General features: G+C 52.6%; 1 protein-coding gene across 3 annotated transcripts in view; it reads right to left on the reverse strand.

Annotated features, from left to right (window-relative positions):
- LOC142289785 (histone H3-like centromeric protein A) overlaps nucleotides 1–25,957 on the reverse strand; it is a 72,359-nt gene that overhangs the window by 15,282 nt on the left and 31,120 nt on the right. For all 3 annotated transcript variants that reach the window (XM_075333716.1, XM_075333715.1, XM_075333717.1), the window contains 3 exons: nucleotides 21,072–21,230; nucleotides 20,633–20,760; nucleotides 20,465–20,542 (listed from right to left, as the gene is read on the reverse strand). In XM_075333716.1, the coding sequence (XP_075189831.1) occupies nucleotides 20,465–20,542; nucleotides 20,633–20,760; nucleotides 21,072–21,219 (354 nt within the window). In that variant the 5' untranslated portion in view covers nucleotides 21,220–21,230. The remainder of the gene's footprint in view (nucleotides 1–20,464; nucleotides 20,543–20,632; nucleotides 20,761–21,071; nucleotides 21,231–25,957) is intronic.

Here is a 25,957-nt window from a genome sequence, read left to right on the forward strand (position 1 = left end):
TCTGCTCTTAGAGAGTCCACCGCCTGCAGCAGGGCATCTGCTCGGTTGGGGTGTGGGGAGGTTCTGAAGAACCGAAGTGGAGGCCGAGAACTGAACTCGATTCTGTACCCGCGAGACAAAATGTCTGTTACCCACCGGTCTTTGACCTGTGACAGCCAAATGTCGCAAAAGCGGGAGAGCCTGCCACCGACCGAGGATGCGGAGGGCGGAGGCCGAAAGTCATGAGGTAGCCGCCTTGGAAGCGGTTCCTCCATTTGCTTTCCTGGGGCGTGAGTGAGCCCGCCAGGAATCTGAGCTCCCTTGTCCTTTCTGAGTCCCTTTGGACGAGGAGAATTGGGGCTTGCCCGAGCCTCGAAAGGACCGAAACCTCGACTGCCACTTTTTCTGTTGAGGTTTACCAATCGTCTGGGTCTCCCAGAGCCTGCTGCCTCTCCCCAGCCAGATCGCATGTGTAATGGCTGCCGGCGTCCTTGTGGAGAGGGGGGGCGGGCCCTGGGCGTACACCGACGAAGAGCGGGAAGTCTGCTTCCCCTTGTGCCTAGTGAGAGGGCTGGAGCATGTAAATAAAGCTCCAGCCCTCGGCGCTGTGATTGAGCAGCGTCTCTCCCCTACCCTGATTGACAGGGTGGGGGCGGGAACGAAGCGGCGCTAGGCCGCAGAAGCCGGGGGCTAAAGTTAGAAGCGCCGCCGCCGTAAAAGCGCGGTCGGCGCAAAGCCCCCGGCGCACCATAAGTCGCAGCTGCGCCGCCGCTCCAGGAGCGGTCGGCGCAGTAGTTCCCAATACACAACGTCACCCAGCAAAGCTGCAGTGACCTAACCCCCAGCGTACATCGCCACTGTCCCCGGCGCACTACAACGCTCAGCAGGCCCTGAGAGTGTCCGTGCCTGCCGGGGACACAGAGTACCTGAAAGTTGCAGGGCCTTGTCCCTGAACGGCACTCCCGCTCCACATCCAGCAGGTTCTATGGGTCTGTGGATGGAGCCCGGCCCCAGGGCTTGGGGGCCGGCAAGATCCCACTTCCACAGAGCCCTAAGGGGATGTGGAAGGAAAACAGCATGTGGGCTCCAGCCTCCGTACCAGCAATAGGTACCTCAACCTTACAAGCACCAACCGCGGGTGAGAAGGGAGCATGCTGGGGGCCCCATATGGGCCCTCTTTTCTTCCATCCGATAGAGCCAGCAGCTACTGCTGACTACAAACAGTGGAGCTATGCGTGGATGTCTGACCTCCTTCGCACAAAGCAGAAAACTGGTGAGCCAGTGATCCCACTGGGGGTGTATAGCCAGAAGGGGAGGGGCCTTACACTTTTTAGTGTAATTGCTTTGTGTGGCCTCCGGAGGCAGTGCTATACACCAATCGTCTGGGTCTCCCAATAGAGCGCCGAAGAAAAGAAGGCAAAGAGATATCCTGATTAAGATGAAAAGAGGATACCACCTTCGGGAGAAACTCCTGAATGGGGCGCAGCACTACCTTGTCCTGGTGGAAGACCAGGAAAGGAGCCTTGGATGACAGCGCTGCTAGCTCAGACACTCTCCGAAGAGATGTGATCGCTACCAGTAAAGCCACTTTCTGTGATAGTCTAGAAAGTGAGACCTCCCTCAGAGGCTCGAAGGGCGGCTTCTGGAGGGCAACTAGTACCCTGTTCAGATCCCATGGATCTAACGGCCGCTTGTACGGGGGTACAATATGACAAACCCCCTGCAGGAACGTGCGCACCTTAGGAAGCCGTGCTAGACGCTTTTGAAAAAAGACGGATAGCGCCGAGACTTGCCCTTTAAGGGAGCCGAGCAACCAACCTTTTTCTAACCCAGATTGCAGGAAAGAAAGAAAGGTAGGCAATGCCAAAGGCCAGGGAGACACTCCCTGAGCAGAGCACCAGGATAAGAATATCTTCCACGTTCTGTGGTAGATCTTAGCGGATGTGGGCTTCCTAGCCTGTCTCATGGTGGCAACGACCCCTTGGGATAATCCTGAAGACCCTAGGATCCAGGACTCAATGGCCACACAGTCAGGTTCAGGGCCGCAGAATTCCGATGGAAAAACGGCCCTTGGGACAGTAAGTCCGGTCGGTCTGGTAGTGCCGACGGTTGGCCGACCGTGAGATGCCACAGATCCGGATACCACGCCCTCCTTGGCCAGTCTGGGGCGACGAGTATGACGCGGCTGTAGTCGGATCTGATCTTGCGTAGCTCTCTGGGCAAGAGTGCGAGAGGTGGAAACACATAAGGGAGCCGGAACTGCGACCAATCTTGCACTAAGGCGTCTGCCGCCAGAGTTCTGTGATCGCGAGACCGTGCTATGAAGGTTGGGACCTTGTTGTTGTGCCTGGACGCCATTAGGACGACGTCCGGCCTTCCCCAGCGGCTACAGATTTCCTGAAACACGTCCGGGTGAAGGGACCATTCCCCTGCGTCCATGCCCTGGCGGCTGAGGAAGTCTGCTTCCCAGTTTTCTACGCCGGGGATGTGAACTGCGGATACGGTGGAGGCCGTGGCTTCCACCCACGTCAGAATCCGCCGGACTTCCTGGAAGGCTTGCCGACTGCGTGTCCCTCCTTGGTGGTTGATGTATGCCACCGCTGTGGAGTTGTCCGACTGAATTCGGATCTGCTTTCCTTCCAGCCACTGCTGGAAGGCTAGTAGGGCAAGATACACTGCTCTGATTTCCAGAACATGGATCTGAGGGGTGGACTCCTGCTGAGTCCACGTACCCTGAGCCCTGTGGTGGAGAAAAACTGCTCCCCACCCTGACAGACTCGCGTCTGTCGTGACTACCACCCAAGACGGTGGTAGGAAGGATCTTCCCTGTGATAATGAGGCGGGAAGAAGCCACCATTGCAGAGAGTCCTTCCGAAAAGGATACTTTCCTGTTCAGGGATGTTGACTTCCCGTCCCATTGGCGGAGAATGTCCCAATTAGAGGACGCAGATGAAACTGCGCAAACGGAACCGCCTCTATTGCCGCCACCATCTTCCCGAGGAAGTGCATGAGGCGTCTTAAGGAGTGCGACTGACCTAGACGGAGAGTCTGCACCCCAGTCTGTAGTGACCGCTGCTTGTCCAGCGGAAGCTTCACTAGCGCTGACAGGGTATGAAAACTCCATGCCAAGCTACGTTAGTGATTGGGTCAGTGACAGGTTTGACTTTGAAAAGTCGATGATCCACCCGAACGTCTGGAGAGTCTCCAGCGCAACATTCAGGCTGAGTTGGCATGCCTCTTGAGAGAGTGCCTTGACAAGTAGATCGTCCAAGTAAGGGATCACAGAGTGTCCCTGTGAGTGCAAGACTGCTACCACTGCCGTCATGACCTTGGCGAACACCCGTGGGGCTGTCGCCAGCCCGAATGGCAGAGCTACGAACTGAAGATGGTCGTTTCCTATCACGCAATGTAGAAAAACATTGGTGCTCTGTAGCAATCGGCACGTGGAGATAAGCATCTTTGATGTCTATTGATGCTAGGAAATTTCCTTGAGACATTGAGGCAATGACGGAGCGGAGGGTATCATCCGGAACCGCCTGGCCTCCACGTGCTTGTTGAGCAGTTTTAGGCCCAGAACGGAACGGAAAGAGCCATCCTTGTTTGGCACCACAACCAGATTGGAGGAAAACCGTGTCTTGTTCCTGAAGAGGAACCGGGATAATCACTCCTTATGCCTGCAGAAGAGCATCGGCTCGGTGGGGAGGTGGGGACGTTCTGAAGAATCGAGTCGGAGGACGAGAACAGAACTCTGTCCTGTGCACGTGGGCACACTGTCCCTCACCCACCGGTCTGTGACCTGTGGCAGCTAAATGTCGCCAAAGGCGAGCGAGTCTGCCATCAACCGCGGATGCGGAAAGATGAGAGAGCTGAGAGTCATGAGGAGACCGCCTTGGTAGCGGTTCCTCCGGCTGCCTTCCCTGGGCGTGATTGAGCCCGGCCGGCAGCTGAGCCCCTCTGAGGCTTTTCAACCCTTTTGGACGAGGACAATTGGGACCTGCCCGAGCCTGGGAAGGACCGAAACCTCGACTGTCCTTCCAGGACAGCATTAATAGAGTAAGTCGCAATGCAGACATTGCGAGGTTACGGGCGCCCCTGCGGCACAGATGTACCTGTGCTCAAGACCAGCTGCGCAAGAACAGCTGAAAAGCTTAGGGTGCCCATACGGCTGTGAATGCCGGAGCAACCGACACGCCGATAGCCTCATAGACAGATTTCAACCAGAGTCCATCTGTCTGTCAATGGCATCTGTAAGTGAAGTCCCATCTCCACTGCAACTATGGCTCTAGCCGCAAGCCTGGAGATTGGAGAATCTACCCTTGGACCCTGGGTCCAACGCCTGACCACATCAGGGGGAAAGTGATAACGTGTATCCGTAATACGTTTGGAGAAAACGCTTATCTGGGAAGCGTGGTGTTCCTGGACTGCTTCTCTGAAGTCAGCGTGGCCGGAACAATACTCAATATACGTTTGAGCTACTGAAATGGGACTTCTCCTGCTGTGAAGCTGACTCCTCCGCTGGGGGAGCTGAGGGAGAAAGATCCAACATTCCATTGATGGACGCTATAGGATCATGCCTTATGGCGTCACCATCCGGTGTATCCGGAGTGAGAGCGGTGTCAGGATCAAAGTCCTGATGAGCTACGTCTGCCTCATCATACAGAGAGCCTCCTGGGACCCCCCCCGGAGCACCGATTTTATTCCAAGTGAGGGTGGCCAGGGAGCAATGATCCAGATTGCCCATGGCCTGTCCGGACTGCAAGTCTCTATCCCCTTGCAACTCCGTCCCTGTCCTTGGACAGGGTTGAGAGGTGGTTCTTTTGGCCACGTCAAGTAGAGACCCCGCTGACCAAGTGCTACAGGGGAGCATTGCACCCAATGGGGAGCAGTGCCGTGGAACAGTATCACATGCAGCAAAAACAGCATCGAAAGCCTGTGTTGCTTATATGCTGCTGCCGACTTATAGAGCCAAGAATGGCGACCGTACAGTGCAATGTATATCATACCAGCATAAAGTACAAATGAACACTGCAGCACATGCAATACAAGCAGCATAGAAAGCCTGCTTTTCTGCTGCTGTAGACTAGCCATCTAGGGGAATATAGCCCAGAATAGCGACCATACAGTGCAATGTATAGCATACAGGCATAAGTACAAATGAACACTGCAACACCTGCAATACAAGCAGCATAGAAAAAAACCTGTGCCTCAGCACCCTTGCTTTTCTGCTGCTGTAGTCTAGCCATTCTATGGCGAATATAGCCAAGACTAGCGACCGTACAGTGCAGTGTATAGCATACAAGCATAAATACACATGAACACTTCAGTACGTGCAATACAAGCAGCATAGAAAGCCTGTGCCTTAGCACCCATGCTTTCCTGCTGCTGATGTGTCGCCATCTAAGAGGGCATATAGCCCAAAATAGCGACCTATGCAGTGTACTTAAAATACAAATAGACAAACTGCGGTATTCAGTGTCAGCACCCCAGGTGCCGCTTACCGCCCGCCTATAAGCGGGTGTGTGGTCGCCCTAGTCCTGTTGTTTGCCCAGAGTCCGTTCTCTCAGCTCGGGCTGCAGGAATGGCTGCCGGCGTCCTTCTCCAGCTCGTATGAGTAGGGGCGGGCCGTGGGCGTGCCCCAAGTCAGAGCGGGAAACCGGCGTCCCACAGTGTCTAGTGAGAGGGCTGGAGCATGTAAATAAGGCTCCAGCCCTCGGCGCTGCTGATTGTACAGCGTCTCTCCCCTACCCTGATTGACAGGGTGGGGGCGGGAACGAAGCTGAGCTAGGCCGCAAAAGCCGGGGACTGGATTTATAAGCGCCGCCGCCGTAAAAGCGCGGTCGGCGCTAAGTCCCCGGCGCACTACAAGTCCCAGCCGCGCCGCCGCTCCCGGAGCGTCCGGCGCGGTAGTTCCCAATAAATAAAGTCACTCAGCTAGGCTGCAGTGACTGTAACCCTTTACTGTCCCCGGCGCACTAGCACACCCAGCAAGTCTGGAGTGTGCGGTGCCTGTGTGTACGGGGACACAGAGTACCTGAATGGTGCAGGGCCATGTCCCTGAACGGCACTCCCGCTCCACATCCAGCAGGTTCAATGGGTCTGTGGATGGAGCCCGGCCTCAGGGCTTTGGGGCCGGTAAGATCCCACTTCCTCAGAGCCCCTCAGGGGGATGGGGAAGGAAAACAGCATGTGGGCTCCAGCCGCCGTACCAGCAATAGGTACCTCAACCTTACAAACCACCAGTGGGGTGAGAAGGGAGCATGCTGGGGGCCCTATATGGGCCCTCTTTTCTTCCATCCGATATAGTCAGCAGCTACTGCTGACTAAACAGTGGAGCTATGCGTGGATGTCTGACCTCCTTCGCACAAAGCCGAAAACTGGTGAGCCAGTGATCCCACTGGGGGTGTATAGCCAGAAGGGGAGGGGCCTTACACTTTTTAGTGTAATGCTTTGTGTGGCCTCCGGAGGCAGTAGCTATACACCCAATCGTCTGGGTCTCCCAATGGAGCGACGAAGAAAAGTGGCTTTGTAAATTTTGTTGTAAAAATGAGAAATTGCTCATAAACTTTGAACCCCTATAACTTCCTCAAATTCCCCCCCCCCCAAAATTGTTCTGATGTAAAGTAGACATGTGGGAAATGTTATTTATTAATTATTTTGTGTCATATATCTAGTTAGTTTTAGAGCATAAAAATTAAAAGTTTGAAAATTACAACATTTTTGCGAAATTTCTGTTTTTTTTCACAAAGAAACACAAAAAATATCGGCCTAAATTTACCACTAACATGAAGCCCAATATGTCACGAAAAAACAATCTCAGAATCACCGGGATCCGTTGAAGTGTTCCAGAGTTAAAACCTCATAAAGTGACACTGGTCAAAATTGCAAAAAGTGGCCGGGTCTTTAGGATCAAAATAGGCTGGGGGCTGAAGGGGTTAAAAGAAGAAAAAAAAAGAAAAATATGACATTTGCCATTTTCAGAGCTTTTCTTACTTCGATGGCACTGAGCGAGGACTTGCTTTGTGAGTGAACGGCTCTTCTTCTTGGTACCACTTTGGTGAAGGCACAGTGACAAAATATGACAATGCTGCATTTTTTTTTTCTTTTCTTTATGGGAATATATATATATATATATATATATAACATTTTTTTTTTTCAAGTATTTCTACAGATCCTTTATCATATGCTAATGAGCGTGGGGACTAGTACCAAGGGTGTTACATCCCCCGACTAGCCGCCCTCTTAGCATGTTCGTACACCCACAGGGGCGTACTAACATGTTAGTCAATTCTGCATCACCAGCGGTGCCGCTCGTATCTGTGTTTGCGGTGACCGCTCTTCTGAATGCCGGCCACTTCCGGTCATGCACAATAGACCTCTCTGATGGCGGGACGCGTACTGCACATGACTGAAAGTGCCGGGCATTCAGAAGCGCGGTCACAGCGAACACAGGTACGCGCTACACCGCTGGTGATACTGAATTGAATAACATGTTAGTACGCCCCTGTGGGCATGCTAAGAGGGCGGCTAGTCTGGGGATATAAGGCCCTTAGGACTAGTCCCCGTGCTCATTAGCATAAGATAAAAGATCTTTAGAAATACTTTTTCTAAAGATCCCTTTATCTATCCTAGTGTATACAGGGACGGTTAGGCAGGGATTAGCAATATGCACGTGGTTCGGGGTGCATATTGCACCTGACAGGTTCCCTTTAAGAGACCAGACTTTTACAAGACATGATGTGAAGATATTTAATACACTGAACTTTTCAAAATTCTAATTTTTATCTTTGAAAAATAAAGAAGGGAATTTTGTTTACTTACCGTAAATTCCTTTTCTTCTAGCTCCTATTGGGAGACCCAGACAATTGGGTGTATAGCTTCTGCCTCTGGAGGCCACACAAAGTATTACACTTAAAAAAGTGTAACCCCTCCCCTCTGCCTATACACCCTCCCGTGGATCACGGGCTCCTCAGTTTTGGTGCAAAAGCAGGAAGGAGAAAACTTATAAATTGGTCTAGGGTAAATTCAATCCGAAGGATGTTCGGAGAACTGAAAACCATGAACCAAAAGAACAATTCAACATGAACAACATGTGTACACAAAAGAACAACCAGCCCGAAGGGAACAGGGGCGGGTGCTGGGTCTCCCAATAGGAGCTAGAAGAAAAGGAATTTACGGTAAGTAAACAAAATTCCCTTCTTCTTTGTCGCTCCATTGGGAGACCCAGACAATTGGGATGTCCAAAAGCAGTCCCTGGGTGGGTAAAAGAATACCTCAATAAAAAGAGCCGAAAAGGCCCCCTCTTACAGGTGGGCCACCGCCGCCTGAAGGACTCGCCTACCTAGACTGGCGTCTGCCGAAGCATAGGTATGCACTTGATAGTGCTTCGTGAAAGTGTGCAGACTAGACCACGTAGCTGCCTGACACACCTGCTGAGCCGTCGCCCGGTGCCGCAATGCCCAGGACACACCCACGGCTCTGGTAGAATGGGCTTTCAGCCCTGAAGGAAGCGGAAGCCCAGAAGAACGGTAGGCTTCGAGAATCGGTTCCTTGATCCACCGAGCCAAGGTTGACTTGGAAGCCTGCGAACCCTTACGCTGGCCAGCGACAAGGACAAAGAGCGCATCTGAACGGCGCAGGGGCGCCATGCGAGACACGTAGAGCCGGAGTGCTCTCACTAGATTTAATGAATGCAAATCCTTTTCACATTGGTGAACTGGATGAGGGCAAAATGAAGGTAAGGAGATATCCTGATTGAGATGAAAAGGAGATACCACCTTAGGGAGAAATTCCGGTACAGGACGCAGAACCACCTTATCTTGGTGAAAAACCAGGAAGGGGGCTTTGCATGACAGCGCTGCAAGCTCCGGAGTGAGGTAACTGCCACTAGAAATGCCACCTTCTGCGAAAGACGTGATAAAGAGACATCCCGCAGCGGCTCGAAAGGTGGTTTCTGAAGAGCCGTTAGTTCCACCCTACAAGCGTCCGCTGGAACCCTGGGACCTTAACAGGGTGCTATGTGGCAAACTCCCTGCAGGAACGTGCGGACCTGCGGAAGCCTTGCCAGGCGCTTTTGAAAAAATACTGAGAGCGCCGATACTTGTCCCTTGAGAGAGCCCAGTGACAAACCCTTGTCCATTCCAGATTGAAGGAATGAAAGAAAAATGGGTAAGGCAAAAGGCCAGGGAGTAAAACCATTATCAGAGCACCAGGACAAGAATATCCGCCAAGACCTGTAATAGATCTTGGCGGACGTCGGTTTCCTGGCCTGTCTCATAGTGGCAATGACATCCTGAGATAACCCTGACGATGCTAGGAGCCAGGACTCAATGGCCACACAGTCAGGTTGAGGGCCGCAGAATTCAGATGAAAAAACGGCCCTTGTGACAGCAAGTCTGGGCGGTCTGGAAGCGCCCACGGCTGACCCACCGTGAGATGCCACAGATCCGGGTACCACGACCGCCTCGGCCAATCTGGAGCGACGAGAATGGCGCGACGACAGTCGGATCTGATCTTGCGTAACACTCTGGGCAGCATCGCCAGAGGAGGAAATACATAAGGAAGTCGAAACTGCGACCAATCCTGAACTAACGCGTCCGCCGCCAGAGCTCTGTGATCTTGAGACCGTGCCATGAAGGCCGGGACCTTGTTGTTGTGCCGTGACGCCATGAGATCGACGTCCGGCGTTCCCCAGCGGCGACAGATCTCTCGAAACACGTCTGGGTGAAGAGACCATTCCCCCGCGTCCATGCCCTGACGACTGAGAAAATCTGCTTCCCAGTTTTCTACGCCCGGGATGTGAACTGCGGAGATCGTGGAAGCTGTTGCTTCCACCCACTGCAGAATCCGCCTGACTTCCTGGAAGGCATGACGACTGCGCGTGCCGCCCTGGTGGTTGATGTACGCGACCGCCGTGGCGTTGTCCGACTGTATACGGATCTGTCTGCCCTCCAGCCACCGATGGAAAGCCAATAGGGCCAGATACACTGCCCTTATCTCCAGAACATTGATCTAAAGGGAAGACTCTATCGGAGTCCAGGTTCCCTGAGCCCTGTGGTGGAGAAAAACCGCTCCCCACCCTGACAGGCTCGCGTCCGTGGTGACCACAGCCCAGGTCGGGGGCAGGAAGGATTTTCCTGCGATAGAGAAGTGGGAAGAAGCCACCACTGAAGAGACGTTTTGGCTGCAAGGGAAAGAGAGACGTTCCTGTCGAGGGAAGTCGACCTCCTGTCCCATTTGCGGAGAATGTCCCATTGGAGGGGGCGCAGATGGAACTGCGCGAAGGGCACTGCCTCCATTGCTGCCACCATCTTCCCCAGGAAGTGCATGAGGCGCCTTAAGGGGTGTGACTGACCCCGAAGAAGAGATTGCACCCCTGCCTGCAGAGAAAGCTGTTTGTCCAGCGGTAGCTTGACTACCGCTGACTGTGTATGAAACTCCATCCCGAGGTAAGTCAGTGATTGGGTCGGTGTCAACTTGGATTTTGGGAAGTTGATGATCCACCCGAACTGCTGGAGAGTCGCCAGAGCGACGGTCAGGCTGTGTTGACACGCCACCCGGGAGGGTGCCTTGACTAGGAGATCGTCTAAGTAAGGGATCACCGAGTGGCCCTGAGAGTGTAGGACCGCCACAACGGATGCCATGACTTTGGTGAAAACCCGTGGTGCTGTCGCCAGGCCGAAAGGCAATGCCACGAACTGAAGGTGTTCGTCCCCGATGGCGAACCGCAGGAAGCATTGATGTTCGGGTGCGATCGGCACATGGAGATAAGCATCCTTGATGTCGATCGATGCTAGGAAGTCTCCTTGTGACATCGAAGCGATGACCGAGCGGAGAGATTCCATCCGAAACCTTCTGGTGTTCACATGTCTGTTGAGCAGTTTGAGGTCCAGAACGGGACGGAATGATCCGTCCTTCTTTGGCAACACGAACAAGTTGGAGTAAAAGCCATGACCATGTTCCTGATGTTGCTGAGGTCTCTTCGGTTTGGACTGGGGTAAGGAAGAGTCCTTTCCCTTGGATTCCTTAATAATTTCATCCAATCGTTCGCCAAACAATCGGTCGCCAGAAAACGGCAAACCGGTTAAGAACTTCTTGGAAGCAGAGTCTGCCTTCCATTCGCGCAGCCACATGGCCCTGCGGACTGCCACAGAATTAGCGGATGCCACCGCTGTACGGCTAGCAGAGTCCAGGACGGCGTTCATGGCGTAGGACGAAAAAGTCGACGCCTGAGAAGTCAAAGACGCAACTTGTGGAGCAGAGGCACGTGTGACCGCATTAATCTCAGACAGACAAGCTGAGATAGCTTGGAGTGCCCATACGGCTGCAAAAGCCGGGGCAAAAGACGCGCCTGTGGCTTCATAGATGGATTTCACCAGGAGCTCTATCTGCCTGTCAGTGGCATCCTTGAGCGATGAGCCATCTGCAACTGATACCACAGATCTAGCCGCCAATCTGGAGACTGGAGGATCCACCTTGGGACATTGAGCCCAACCCTTAACTACGTCAGAGGGGAAGGGGTAACGTGTGTCATTAAGGCGCTTAGTAAAGCGCTTGTCCGGAAATGCTCTGTGCTTCTGGACAGCATCTCTGAAGTTAGAGTGATCGAAAAACGCACTCCGTGTACGTTTGGGAAACCTAAACTGGTGTTTCTCCTGCTGAGAAGCCGACTCCTCTATAGGTGGAGGCGGGGGAGATAGATCTAACACCTGGTTGATGGACGATATAAGATCATTTACTAAGGCGTCCCCTTCAGGTGTATCAAGATTGAGGGCAACGTCAGGGTCAGAGCCCTGAGCTGCGACGTCCGCCTCTTCCTCCAGAGAGTCCTCAAGCTGGGAACCCGAGCAGCGTGAAGAAGTCAGGGAAGATTCCCAGCAAGCCCGCTTAGCCGGTCTGGGACTGTGGTCCGTGCAGGAGTCCACCACGTGAGACCTAGGGGCCACCCCGGGAGCGCGCTGCGGCGCGGACCGAGAGGGACCTGGAGGCGACGATCCAACAGGACCTGGGGCCTGTGTAAGGACCGGTCTGGGCTGCAAGGCTTCTAATAGCTTGGCAGACCATTTTTCCATAGACTGAGCCATGGATCTGAAAATCCTCCACCGGCAGAATGTGCAGTAAAAATGGCTGCTGGAGCTCTCAGGGGAGGAGGGAGCCGTGGGCGGCGCTATGAAAGTGCGGGAATCTGGGGCCCCACAGTGATCAGTGAGGGGGGAGGAAACATGCAGGATGCTCCAGCCCTCACCACCGACGTCAGGCCGGCCGTCCCGCCCTTACCCCTGACTGGCAGGCCCGGGGGCGGGAGTTATGCTACTAGGCCGCAATGAAGCCGGGGACTAAATTTAAGACCGCGGCCGACAAGCAGGCTCGGTCGGCGCGGAAGTCCCGGTCTTCACAAATCAGCAGCTGCTGCAGCGTCCGGGAAACAAGCGCTCCATGCACAGTCCCCATGGGGACACAGAGTACCTTATAGATGCAGGGCCCGGTCCCTGAGGATGCATAGACTCCTGTCCGGCAGATTCCCACAGGGGCTGCGGAGGGAGCCCGGTCCCAGTAAATGGACGACCGGTCAGGATCCCACTTCTCCCAGAGCCGCTAAGGGATGGTGAAGGAAAACGGCATGAGGCTCCGGCCTTTGTACCCGCAATGGGTACCTCAACCTTAACAGCACCGCCGACGTAGTGGGGTGAGAAGGGAGCATACCGGGGGCCCCGTGGGGGCCCTCTTTTCTTCCAACCGATATGACTAAAATGGGAATGCATGAGTGGATGTGTGCCTCCTTCCACACAAAGCATAAAACTGAGGAGCCCGTGATCCATGGGAGGGTGTATAGGCAGAGGGGAGGGGTTACACTTTTTTAAGTGTAATACTTTGTGTGGCCTCCGGAGGCAGAAGCTATACACCCAATTGTCTGGGTCTCCCAATGGAGCGACAAAGAAATATATATTTTTTTATTCCCCTTAGAAGATATGAACCTGCAATGGTTTGTTCTTTTTACCATAAGATATTGTAGTATATAATAAAACCATTAATCTCCAATGAAGTAACAAATCGCTGCCACTGAACCCCTTAAAGGGAATCTGTCAGCAGGTTTTTGCTACCACATTATAGAGCAGCATACTGTAGACAAATAGACCCTGCATCCAACAATGTGTCACTTATTCACTGGGTACAGCGCTTCTGACACAATCAGAGATGTTTAGATTTAGCAATCCAGCAGAGCTCAGATCGGTCCTGCCCACACCAGGCTCTCTGTATACAATGTCAATAGACAGTGAGCAGATAATCACAAAAGGGGCGGAGTCGGAAAAGTGCCCCCACACCATCTAGTCACAGCAATGATAATCAACAGGTGCTAAAAGAAACATTGCAAGTAAACACCACAAGATACCTTGATAAGAGACACATAGCTGAATTTTGTGTTATGCACTACATCAGATTACATTGAAAAATCTGCTAACAAATTCCCTTTAAACCTGTCCAGGATTATCAGGAGTACTATGATGGCAGACATGGGGATTTTCAGCAGGCCACCCGACTTCTGTGTCAATTAGTGTCTTAAGGCTGTATTACACGCTTCAATTTCTCGTGCGTTCGCATGTGCAATCGCACCCGCCCCCATCGTTTGTGCGATACGGGCAATTTGTTGCCCGTGTCGCACAAACTCTGTAACCCCCGTCACACGTACTTACCTCCCGAATGACCTTGCTGTGGGTGGAGAACATCCTCTTCCTGAAGGGGGAGGGACGTTCGGCGTCACAGCGAAGTCAAACAGCAGTCGGCCAATAGAAGCGGAGGGGCGGAGATGAGCAGGACGTAAACATCCCGCCCACCTCCTTCCGCATTACCGGCGGCCGCAGGTAAGCTGCAGTTCATCGTTGCCGGAGTGTCACACGGAGCAACGTGTGCTGCCACGGGAACGATGAACAACCGGAGCACAGACGGACGTTCGATTTTTAGAAAATAAGCGATGTGTCAACGAGCAACGATAAGGTGAGTATTTTTGCTCGTTCACAGTCGCTCATTTGTGTTACATGCTACGATATGTCAAACGAGGCCGGATGTGCGTCACTAACAACTTGACCCCGACGACATATCGTTAGATATATCCTAGCGTGTAAAGCCCGCTTCAAAGGGCTCAATCGGTGCACGTAATGGCACGTCCCCACCTCCCCTTGGATCGCAAGCCTTAAATGAAGCAATCAGCTAATAAGCTGTCTCCATACACCAGCACCGAATATAGGACAGACTAGCACATCCAATGTCAGGAAAGGGTTAAATATTTCCTCATTTTCACTATACAGGTGTGTGCAGGTCTGGTCTCTGGACACCCAACCATATCTATAGGCACGATGGCAAAGAAGGGAATTTTGTTACTTACCGTAAATTCCTTTTCTTCTAGCTCTTATTGGGAGACCCAGACGATTGGGTGTATAGCACTGCCTCCGGAGGCCACACAAAGCAATTACACTAAAAAGTGTAAGGCCCCTCCCCTTCTGGCTATACACCCCCAGTGGGATCACTGGCTCACCAGTTTTAGTGCAAAAGCAAGAAGGAGGAAAGCCAATAACTGGTTTAAACAAATTCTCTCCGAGTAACATCGGAGAACTGAAAACCGTTCAACATGAACAACATGTGTACCCGCAAACAAACCAACAATCCCGAAGGACAACAGGGCGGGTGCTGGGTCTCCCAATAAGAGCTAGAAGAAAAGGAATTTACGGTAAGTAACAAAATTCCCTTCTTCTTCGGCGCTCTATTGGGAGACCCAGACGATTGGGACGTCCAAAAGCTGTCCCTGGGTGGGTAAAGAAATACCTCATGTTAGAGCTGCAAGACAGCCCTCCCCTACGGGGAGGCAACTGCCGCCTGCAGGACTCTTCTACCTAGGCTGGCGTCCGCCGAAGCATAGGTATGCACCTGATAATGTTTGGTGAAAGTGTGCAGACTCGACCAGGTAGCTGCCTGGCACACCTGTTGAGCCGTAGCCTGGTGTCGTAATGCCCAGGATGCACCCACGGCTCTGGTAGAATGGGCCTTCAGCCCTGATGGAACCGGAAGCCCAGCAGAACGGTAGGCTTCAAGAATTGGTTCTTTGATCCATCTAGCCAGGGTGGCTTTAGAAGCCTGCGACCCTTTGCGCTTACCAGCGACAAGGACAAAGAGTGCATCCGAACGGCGCAAGGGCGCCGTGCGGGAAATGTAGATTCTGAGTGCTCTCACCAGATCTAACAAATGTAAATCCTTCTCATACCGATGAACTGCATGAGGACAAAACGAAGGCAAAGAGATATCCTGATTAAGATGAAAAGAGGATACCACCTTCGGGAGAAACTCCTGAATAAAACGCAGCACAACCTTGTCCTGGTGGAAGACCAGGAAGGGAGCCTTGGATGATAGTGCTGCCAGCTCAGACACTCTCCGAAGAGATGTGATCGCTACCAGAAAAACCACTTTCTGTGATAGTCTAGAAAGTGAAACCTCCTTCAGAGGCTCGAAGGGCGGCTTCTGGAGGGCAACTAGTACCCTGTTCAGATCCCATGGATCTAACGGCCGCTTGTACGGGGGTACGATATGGCAAACCCCCTGTAGGAACGTGCGCACCTTAGGAAGGCGTGCCAAACGCCTCTGAAAAAAGACGGATAGCGCCGAGACCTGACCTTTAAGGGAGCCGAGCGACAAACCTTTTTCTAACCCAGATTGCAGGAAAGAAAGAAAGGTAGGCAATGCAAATGGCCAGGGAGACACTCCCTGAGCAGAGCACCAGGATAAAAATATCCTCCACGTTCTGTGGTAGATGTTAGCAGACGTGGGCTTCCTAGCCTGTCTCATGGTGGCAACGACCCCTTGGGACAATCCTGAAGACGTTAGGATCCAGGACTCAATGGCCACACAGTCAGATTCAGGGCCGCAGAATTCCGATGGAAAAACGGCCCTTGGGACAGTAAGTCTGGTCGGTCTGGGAGTGCCCACGGTTGGCCGACCGTGAGCTGCCACAGATCCGGATACCACGCCCTCCTCGGCCAGTCTGGGGCGACAAGTATGACGCGGCTGCAATCGGATCTGATCTTGCGTAGCACTCTGGGCAGGAGTGCCAGAGGTGGAAACACATAAGGGAGCCGGAACTGCAACCAATCTTGCACTAGGGCGTCTGCCGCCAGCGCTCTTTGATCGCGAGACCGTGCCATGAAGGTCGGGACCTTGTTGTTGTGCCGTGACGCCATTAGGTCGACGTCCGGCACCCCCCAGCGGCAACAGATTTCCTGAAACACGTCTGGGTGAAGGGACCATTCCCCTGCGTCCATGCCCTGGCGACTGAGGAAGTCTGCTTCCCAGTTTTCTACGCCGGGGATGTGAACCGCGGATATGGTGGAGGCTGTGGCTTCCACCCACATCAGAATCCGCCGGACTTCCTGGAAGGCTTGCCGACTGCGTGTCCCCCCTTGGTGGTTGATGTATGCCACCGCTGTGGAGTTGTCCGACTGAATTCGGATCTGCCTTCCTTCCAGCCACTGCTGGAAGGCTAGTAGGGCAAGATACACTGCTCTGATTTCCAGAACATTGATCTGAAGGGTGGACTCCTGCTGAGACCACGTACCCTGAGCCCTGTGGTGGAGAAAGACTGCTCCCCACCCTGACAGACTCGCATCTGTCGTGACCACCGCCCAAGACGGTGGTAGGAAGGATCTTCCCTGTGATAATGAGGTGGGAAGAAGCCACCACTGCAGAGAGTCTTTGGCCGTCTGGGAAAGGGATACCTTCCTGTCCAGGGATGTTGACTTCCCGTCCCATTGGCGGAGAATGTCCCATTGAAGTGGACGCAGATGAAACTGCGCAAACGGAACCGCCTCTATTGCCGCCACCATCTTCCCGAGGAAGTGCATGAGGCGTCTTAAGGAGTGCGGCTGACTTTGAAGGAGAGCCTGCACCCCAGTCTGTAGAGACCGCTGCTTGTCCAGCGGAAGCTTCACTATCGCTGAGAGAGTATGAAACTCCATGCCAAGATACGTTAGTGATTGGGTCGGTGACAGATTTGACTTTGGGAAGTTGATGATCCACCCGAACGCCTGGAGAGACTCCAGTGCAACATTCAGGCTGAGTCGGCATGCCTCTTGAGAGGGTGCCTTGACCAGTAGATCGTCCAAGTAAGGGATCACAGAGTGTCCGTGAGAGTGCAAGACTGCTACCACTGCCGCCATGATCTTGGTGAACACCCGAGGGGCTGTCGCCAGACCAAATGGCAGAGCTACGAACTGAAGATGGTCGTCTCCTATCACGAAGCGTAGAAAGCATTGGTGCTCTGTAGCAATCGGCACGTGGAGATAAGCATCTTTGATGTCTATTGATGCTAGGAAATCTCCTTGAGACATAGAGGCAATGACTGAGCGGAGGGATTCCATCCGGAACCGCCTGGCGTTCACATGCTTGTTGAGCAGTTTTAGGTCCAGAACAGGACGGAAGGAGCCGTCCTTTTTTGGAACCACAAAGAGATTGGAGTAAAATCCTCGCCCCCGTTCGAGAGGAGGGACAGGGATCACGACTCCTTCTGCTCTTAGAGAGTCCACCGCCTGCAGCAGGGCATCTGCTCGGTTGGGGTGTGGGGAGGTTCTGAAGAACCGAAGTGGAGGCCGAGAACTGAACTCGATTCTGTACCCGCGAGACAGAATGTCTGTTACCCACCGGTCTTTGACCTGTGACAGCCAAGTGTCGCAAAAGCGGGAGAGCCTGCCACCGACCGAGGATGCGGAGGGAGGAGGCCGAAAGTCATGAGGTAGCCGCTTTGGAAGCGGTTCCTCCATTTGCTTTCCTGGGGCGTGAGTGAGCCCGCCAGGAATCTGAGCTCCCTTGTTCTTTCTGAGTCCTTTTGGACGAGGAGAATTGGGCCTTGCCCGAGCCTCGAAAGGACCGAAACCTCGACTGCCACTTTTTCTGTTGAGGTTTACTTGCTCTGGGCTGTGGTAAGGAAGAGTCCTTACCCTTGGACTGTTTTATGATTTCAGCCAATGGCTCACCAAACAGTCTGTCTCTAGATAATGGCAAGCTGGTTAAGCATTTTTTGGAACCAGCATCTGCTTTCCAGTCCTTTAACCACAAGGCTCTGCGCAAAACCACAGAATTGGCGGACGCCATAGCGGTACGGCTCGTAGATTCTAGGACAGCATTGAGCATAGGTCGCAAACGCAGACATTTGCGAAGTTAGGGACGCCACTTGCGGCACTGCTGGATGTATGAAAGCATCCACCTGTGCTAAACCAGCTGAAATAGCTTGGAGTGCCCACACGGCCGCGAATGCTGGAGCAAACGACGCGCCGATAGATTCATAGACAGATTTCAACCAAAGGTCCATCTGTCTGTCGTTGGCATCTTTAAGTGAAGCGCCATCCTCTACTGCGACTATGGATCTAGCCGCAAGCTTGGAAATTGGGGGATCCACCTTTGGACACTGGGTCCAGCGTTTGGCCACCTCAGAGGGAAAAGGATAACGGGTATCCTTAGAACGTTTAGAGAAACGCTTGTCTGGATGAGCGTCGTGTTTCTGGATCGATTCTCTGAAATCAGAGTGGTCCAAAAAAGCACTTAATTTACGCTTGGGATACAGGAAATGGAACTTCTCCTGCTGTGCAGCTGCCTCCTCTGCAGAAGGGGCTGGGGGAGAAATATCCAACAGTCTATTAATTGCCGATATAAGGTCATTAACCATGGCGTCACCATCAGGGGCATCCAGATTGAGAGGGGCCTCAGGATTAGAATCCTGGTCACCGTCCTCAGTCTCATCACAGAGAGACTCTTGTCGCTGAGACCCTGAACAGTGTGAAGACGTGGAGGGTCTTTCCCAGCGAGCTCGCTTAGGCTGCCTGGGACTGTCATCTGAGTCAGAGACTTCAGCCTGTGATGCTTGAGACCCCCCTGAAGTACGGATTAGTTCCAACTGAGGGGGACCGGAGAGCATAGACACAGCAGTGTCCATGGCCTGAGCAACTGGCCTGGACTGCAAGGTCTCCAGGATTTTTGCCATAGTCACAGACATTTTATCAGCAAAAACTGCAAAGTCTGTCCCCGTCACCGGGGCAGGGTTCACAGGCGTCTCAGCCTGGGCTACCACCACATTAGGCTCTGGCTGACGAAGTGCCACTGGGACTGAACATTGCATACAATGTGAGTCTTTGGAGCCTGCCGGTAGATCAGCCCCACATGCAGTACAAACAGTGTACACAGCCTGTGCCTTGGCACCCTTGCGTTTTGCGGATGACATGTTGCTGCCTCCTCAGAGCAGTACAGGGTGTCCAGCCAAGAAGCGACCTTACAGTGCAAATATATATGTATATGGTACCAAGAAAAAAGTACACTAATATAACACTGAGGCACTAGGGGGCCAGCACTAAAGTGCAGCTTACCGCCCGCTTAGGAGCGGGTGTGTGGTCGCCGAAATCCCTTTAGTCTGGGTCTCCCAGAGCCTGCTGCCTTTCCCCAGCCAGACCGCATGTGTAATGGCTGCCGGCGTCCTTGTGGAGAGGGGGGGCGGGCCCTGGGCGTATACAGACGAAAAGCGGGAAGCCTGCTTCCCACTGTGCCTAGTGAGAGGGCTGGAGCATGTAAATAAGCTCCAGCCCTCGGCGCTGCCAATTGAGCAGCGTCTCTCCCCTACCCTGATTGACAGGGTGGGGGCGGGAACGAAGCGGCGCTAGGCCGCAGAAGCCGGGGGCTAAAGTTAGAAGCGCCGCCGCCGTAAAAGCGCGGTCGGCGCAAAGTCCCCGGCGCACCACAAGTCGCAGCTGCGCCGCCGCTCCAGTAGCGGTCGGCGCAGTAGTTCCCAACATGTAACGTCACTCAGCAAAGCTGCAGTGACCTAACCCCAGCGCACAGCGCTACTGTCCCCGGCGCACTATAACGCTCAGCAAGCCTTGAGAGTGTCCGTGCCTGCCGGGGACACAGAGTACCTGAAAGTTGCAGGGCCTTGTCCCTGAACGGCACTCCCGCTCCAAATCCAGCAGGTTCTCTGGGTCTGTGGATGGAGCCCGGCCCCAGGGCTTGGAGGCCGGTAAGATCCCACTTCCACAGAGCCCTCCAGGGGATGTGGAAGGAAAACAGCATGTGGGCTCCAGCCTCTGTACCAGCAATAGGTACCTCAACCTTACAAGCACCACTGCGGGTGAGAAGGGAGCATGCTGGGGGCCCCATATGGGCCCTCTTTTCTTCCATCCGATATAGCCAGCAGCTACTGCTGACTACAAACAGTGGAGCTATGCGTGGATGTCTGACCTCTTTCGCACAAAGCAGAAAACTGGTGAGCCAGTGATCCCACTGGGGGTGTATAGCCAGAAGGGGAGGGGCCTTACACTTTTTAGTGTAATTGCTTTGTGTGGCCTCCCGAGGCAGTGCTATACACCCAATCGTCTGGGTCTCCCAATAGAGCGCCGAAGAAATAGAGATGTGTCCCACTCAGCCCCCCATTACTTAGCATGTCCTAATATTAAGATAGGATACTGACCTCCTGTAAGGCCATGATGGCCGAGCTCTGCCACGAATACGGCACGCCCCTAGTATATTTCATACATACTTCTCGGACCTACAAGAATGAAAGGATATAAGATTTTTCCTACTGGTTGCTAAAAACAGAAATCCCAGAGAAACAGTCGTCACAACTAAATCCACTCACAAGTCTAGCAAATGGGGCCTTCTTTATCAAGAGCTCTGTTGACTTTTGATATTTCCGGATTTCTCTCAATGCTGCTGTTCCTGGCCGGTAGCGTTTTCTCTTTGGTTCCTCCGGTGTCTTCTTCTTATCTAGTTTGTTTGGGAAAAAAGTAATAAATAATACATCACAGCTTAAATGAACCTACCAGCCATGACCACTAGGCACAAAAAAAATAAAATAAAAATGTATAAAAAGTCATGCAGGAGCTCAGTCATCCTGTATACATCAGCATACACTGTGCTCCCCCTAGTGGCTGGACAGGGCTGCAGAAATGGGTGTATTTGCCTGTAAACACATTGGGATTTAATACAAATGTGCACATTTTTCAATCCTCCCCAGGTAAAATAAGTTGATGGCTCTTCAAATTTACCTGATGTATGGAATGACGTACGCATCTTACCCTGAGGAGACCGAGAAGGACCTGCTCCTGTGCTTCCAGGAGATTTTGAAGTTGAAGGCTGTGGGTTTTGCGATGGTTGAGAAGATGAAGGCTTCTTTTGTGGCTGCTTAGTCTTCCTGCGATGTTGAGAGGTCTGTGGCTTCCCCATGATGATAAACGCTGAGTGACAAAATCAGAGCTTCAAACGAGAGACAACTCAGCAGGATCATGAATGACGTATATTACTATGTCTACTGGAGCTCAGCAAAAAGATTTGCAGGGCCCTGTCCAGTGGCTTTATCCATAGCGGCCTCTGGACCATAGCCCTGCGAATTCTCTCCTACATGTGACTCTCTCTCCTGATTACTCTGCCCTGTGATATCATTACATTATGGTGTAAAGTACATGTGACAATGAGGGGTTGTCAGGAATGTCATGAGTAATAGAAGGTTTGCTGCGCCCTGGTGCTCACTATTGTGGCCTCTGGACCAGGGTACCGTGAATCTCTCCAGAACGTCAGGCTCATGTACCTTTGCACAAGTTTTCCGTTCTCCTGTCTGGAGAAGTTGTCGAAAATCTTTGGATTTCCAGTTGGTCCTCTAATGGCAAGCACAGAAGAAGAGAGAGGAACTCAGGGCAATGTCACATGGAATTCCCTCACTGTAATGTTGGGGCCACACGGGGATTACTGCGATCCCCTCGCATGACACTCTGCTCACGCTGGCAGTACAGCAGAGCCGAGTGTCATTGCGACTGAGGTCCGATCGTGCGAGCAGACCTCAGCTGCGGGGGCAGGCCGGCTCTGTGGAGGGGCGGGCCAGCGCTGAGGAGAGGAGGGATTTATCTCCCTTTCTCCTCCGTAGCCAGCTATTGCCATTCTCGCCCTGCACTTGTGGTACACCGGTGTACTGCGAGTGCAGTGCGATTTTTCTCTTGCCCCATACACTTGAATGGGTGTGAGTGAAACAATGATCACATTGCACCCGCTGCATGCTGCGATTGTTTTCTCGGTCCGATTAGGGCTCAGAAAATAATCGCACATGTGTGCTGACACATAGGGTAATATTGGTCCGAGTGGAATGCGATTTTTTTATCGCAATCCACTCGCACCGATTTTCATGCCGTGTGGCTTAGGCCTAATAGAGAACATGAAGTGAATGTGCGATTCTAATACCTGGGAGCCTAGGAGGCTAAATGGAGAAATATAGTAAGGCTATGTGCACACACTGCGTTTTTTTGACGCTGTGTTTTTGGCCGCTAAAAACGCACCCGCGGCAAAAAAAACGCAGCAAAACACGCATGCGTTTTTACCGCGATTTGGTGCGTTTTTGGCTACGTTTTGCTGCGTTTTTGATCTCTGCGGTTTTCTGCGTTTTCCAATGCATTGAATGGGGGGAAAACGCAGGAAAACGCAGGAAAGAATTGACATGTCCATATTTTTATTTTTTAGCTCAAAAACGCAGCTTAAAAAAAAAGTTGTGTGCAGACAGCAAAAATGAAAACTCATAGACTGTGCTGGGGAAGCAAAGTCATGCAGTTTTGAAGCCAAAAACGCACCCGGAAAACACGCAAAAACGCCGCGAAAAACGCACTGTGGGAACTTACCCTAAATATCACAAGGAGGAGGGGGATGCAGCTGCAGTTCTGGTTACCCTTGAGGCTACAGAAGCGGTGAGGTATCAGACCAGGTCAGGAGACCATGCGAATATGCAGGAAACTACAGTAATGTCAGAGGAAACTTATTTGAAGATCACCACAGAAATCTGAAGCCGCCACATCCAAGAAATACAGTAGTTCAAGCACTACACATGTCTGACTGTGATGATGATATTAAAGGGAACCTGTCAGCAGAAATTTTGCTTTAAACCTAAAAGTTTCCCCTTCTGCAGCTCCTGGGCTGCATTCTAGCAAGGTTCCTATAGTTTTTGTGCCCCCTTTTAGACCAAATTAAATACTTTATAAAGTTGTACCTTTTGGTATGCAAATCTTCTAAATTATCCATGGGGGCGGGATGTCTGGTGTCCGTTACTGTCCCTCCTGCCGATTTACGCCGTCCCCCAACGCTCCATTTCATACTTCAGGACGCCGCCTAGTGCGCCCGTGATCCCGCGCATGCGCTGTGCGACTGTACCGGAACTGTGCACTGTGTGCACAGTGTGACCGCTGGTGACGTGTTGTGCAGGCACGAGATTATGGGCGGTGCCCGCCCTTTCCCCTCTGCCTCCAGCATTCTGCGCAAGCGCTGGCCAGATGACCCGACGTCACCTCTTTCCCATCTTGCCCTGGAGCAGGAAATAGATGGGAGGAGCGGAGCAGGACACCACCGTTTACGAGAGGTGACGTCGGGTCATCTGGCCAGCGCTTGCGCAGAACGCTGGAGGCAGAGGGGAAAGGGCGGGCATGAGATTATGGGCGGGCACTTGCTGATGACAATCACAGCGCCGCCCATAATCTCGTGCTTGCGCAACACGTCACCAGCGGTCACACTGCACACATTGCACAGTCCCGGTACAGTCGCACGGCGCATGCGCGGGACCACGGGAGCACTCGGCGGCATCCTGAAGTATGAAATGGAGTGTTGGGGGACGGCGTAAATCGGCAGTAGGGACAGTAACGGACACCACACAGCCCGCCCCCATCCGTGCCTCCGGTACGCGTTTGGCAGTTTTTTCACGTACCGGCGGCACGGAGACACGTGGACCTGTTTTCATTATTGTTTGGACACATGTAAGTATATTGGAACGGAACATGTGTCCGTTCCGTACATACGTGCGTCCGTGATTTTCTCACGCTGACATGTCCACGTATTCTCCGGCAGCGCGGGTGTCACACGGCCCGCACCCGTACCACTCGGATGTAGTGTGGATGCGGTTCCGTGTGAAACGCGCCGGAGAACACATGTCATTAATTTTAAAATAAAAAAACACATACTCACCTCCACCAGCCCCGCAGATTCTTCCGCTGCATAATGTTCCTGCCGGCCGACGCTCGTTATGAGCGTGTAAAGGAGGGCGTGCTGTCACGGGCGCTAATCTCCGCCCCTCCGCTCGGCCGGAAGCAGCGTCAGCTGGGAGTGGGCGGCGCTGGAGCCGAAGATCAGAACCCTGGACAGCAGCGCGGACTTCGTGAGTATGCAAATCACCGGTTCTCCGTGTGTTATCGCGGATAGCACACGGAGAACACACCAGGGCTGTGGAGTCGGTAAGCCAAACCTTCGACTCCGACTCCTCAATTTCTCTTGCACCGACTCCGACTCCAACTCCTACATATATTGCTTATAGTTAGGTGAAAAATGTATTGTAGTACATGAACATGTGTATGTGAACATCAGACATTTAATAATTTTAATGATACAATAATCAAGATATTTGGATAGAACATAAAGAAGGGAATTTTGTTACTTACCGTAAATTCCTTTTCTTCTAGCTCCTATTGGGAGACCCAGACGATTGGGTGTATAGCTACTGCCTCCGGAGGCCACACAAAGCATTACACTAAAAAGTGTAAGGCCCCTCCCCTTCTGGCTATACACCCCCAGTGGGATCACTGGCTCACCAGTTTTAGTGCAAAAGCAAGAAGGAGGAAAGCCAATAACTGGTTTAAACAAATTCACTCCGAGTAACATCGGAGAACTGAAAAACCGTTCAACATGAACAACATGTGTACCCGAGAAAAACCCAAAAATCCCGAAGGACAACAGGGCGGGTGCTGGGTCTCCCAATAGGAGCTAGAAGAAAAGGAATTTACGGTAAGTAACAAAATTCCCTTCTTCTTCGGCGCTCCATTGGGAGACCCAGACGATTGGGACGTCCAAAAGCTGTCCCTGGGTGGGTAAAGAATACCTCATGTTAGAGCTGCGAAGACAGCCCTTCCCTACGGGGAGGCAACTGCCACCTGCAGGACTCTTCTACCTAGGCTGGCGTCCGCCGAAGCATAGGTATGCACCTGATAATGTTTGGTGAAAGTGTGCAGACTCGACCAGGTAGCTGCCTGGCACACCTGTTGAGCCGTAGCCTGGTGTCGCAATGCCCAGGACGCACCCACGGCTCTGGTAGAATGGGCCTTCAGCCCTGATGGAACCGGAAGCCCAGCAGAACGGTAGGCTTCAAGAATTGGTTCTTTGATCCATCGAGCCAGGGTGGCCTTAGAAGCCTGCGACCCTTTGCGCTTACCAGCGACAAGGACAAAGAGTGCATCCGAACGGCGCAAGGGCGCCGTGCGGGAAATGTAGACTCTGAGTGCTCTCACCAGATCTAACAAATGTAAATCCTTCTCATACCGATGAACTGCATGAGGACAAAACGAAGGCAAAGAGATATCCTGATTAAGATGAAAAGAGGATACCACCTTCGGGAGAAACTCCTGAATGGGACGCAGCACTACCTTGTCCTGGTGGAAGACCAGGAAAGGAGCCTTGGATGACAGCGCTGCTAGCTCAGACACTCTCCGAAGAGATGTGATTGCTACCAGAAAAACCACTTTCTGTGATAGTCTAGAAAGTGAAACCTCCCTCAGAGGCTCGAAGGGCGGCTTCTGGAGGGCAACTAGTACCCTGTTCAGATCCCATGGATCTAACGGCCGCTTGTACGGGGGTACGATATGGCAAACCCCCTGTAGGAACGTACGCACTTTAGTAAGTTGTGCCAGACGCTTCTGAAAAAAGACGGATAGCGCCGAGACCTGTCCTTTAAGGGAGCCGAGCGACAAACCTTTTTCTAACCCAGATTGCAGGAAGAAAGAAAGGTAGGCAATGCAAATGGCCAGGGAGACACTCCCTGAGCAGAGCACCAGGATAAGAATATCCTCCACGTTCTGTGGTAGATGTTAGCGGACGTGGGCTTCCTAGCCTGTCTCATGGTGGCAACGACCCCTTGGGATACTCCTGAAGACGCTAGGATCCAGGACTC

Source organism: Anomaloglossus baeobatrachus, chromosome 2 (assembly GCF_048569485.1).
Source record: "Anomaloglossus baeobatrachus isolate aAnoBae1 chromosome 2, aAnoBae1.hap1, whole genome shotgun sequence".
Classification (NCBI taxonomy): Eukaryota; Metazoa; Chordata; class Amphibia; order Anura; family Aromobatidae; genus Anomaloglossus; species Anomaloglossus baeobatrachus.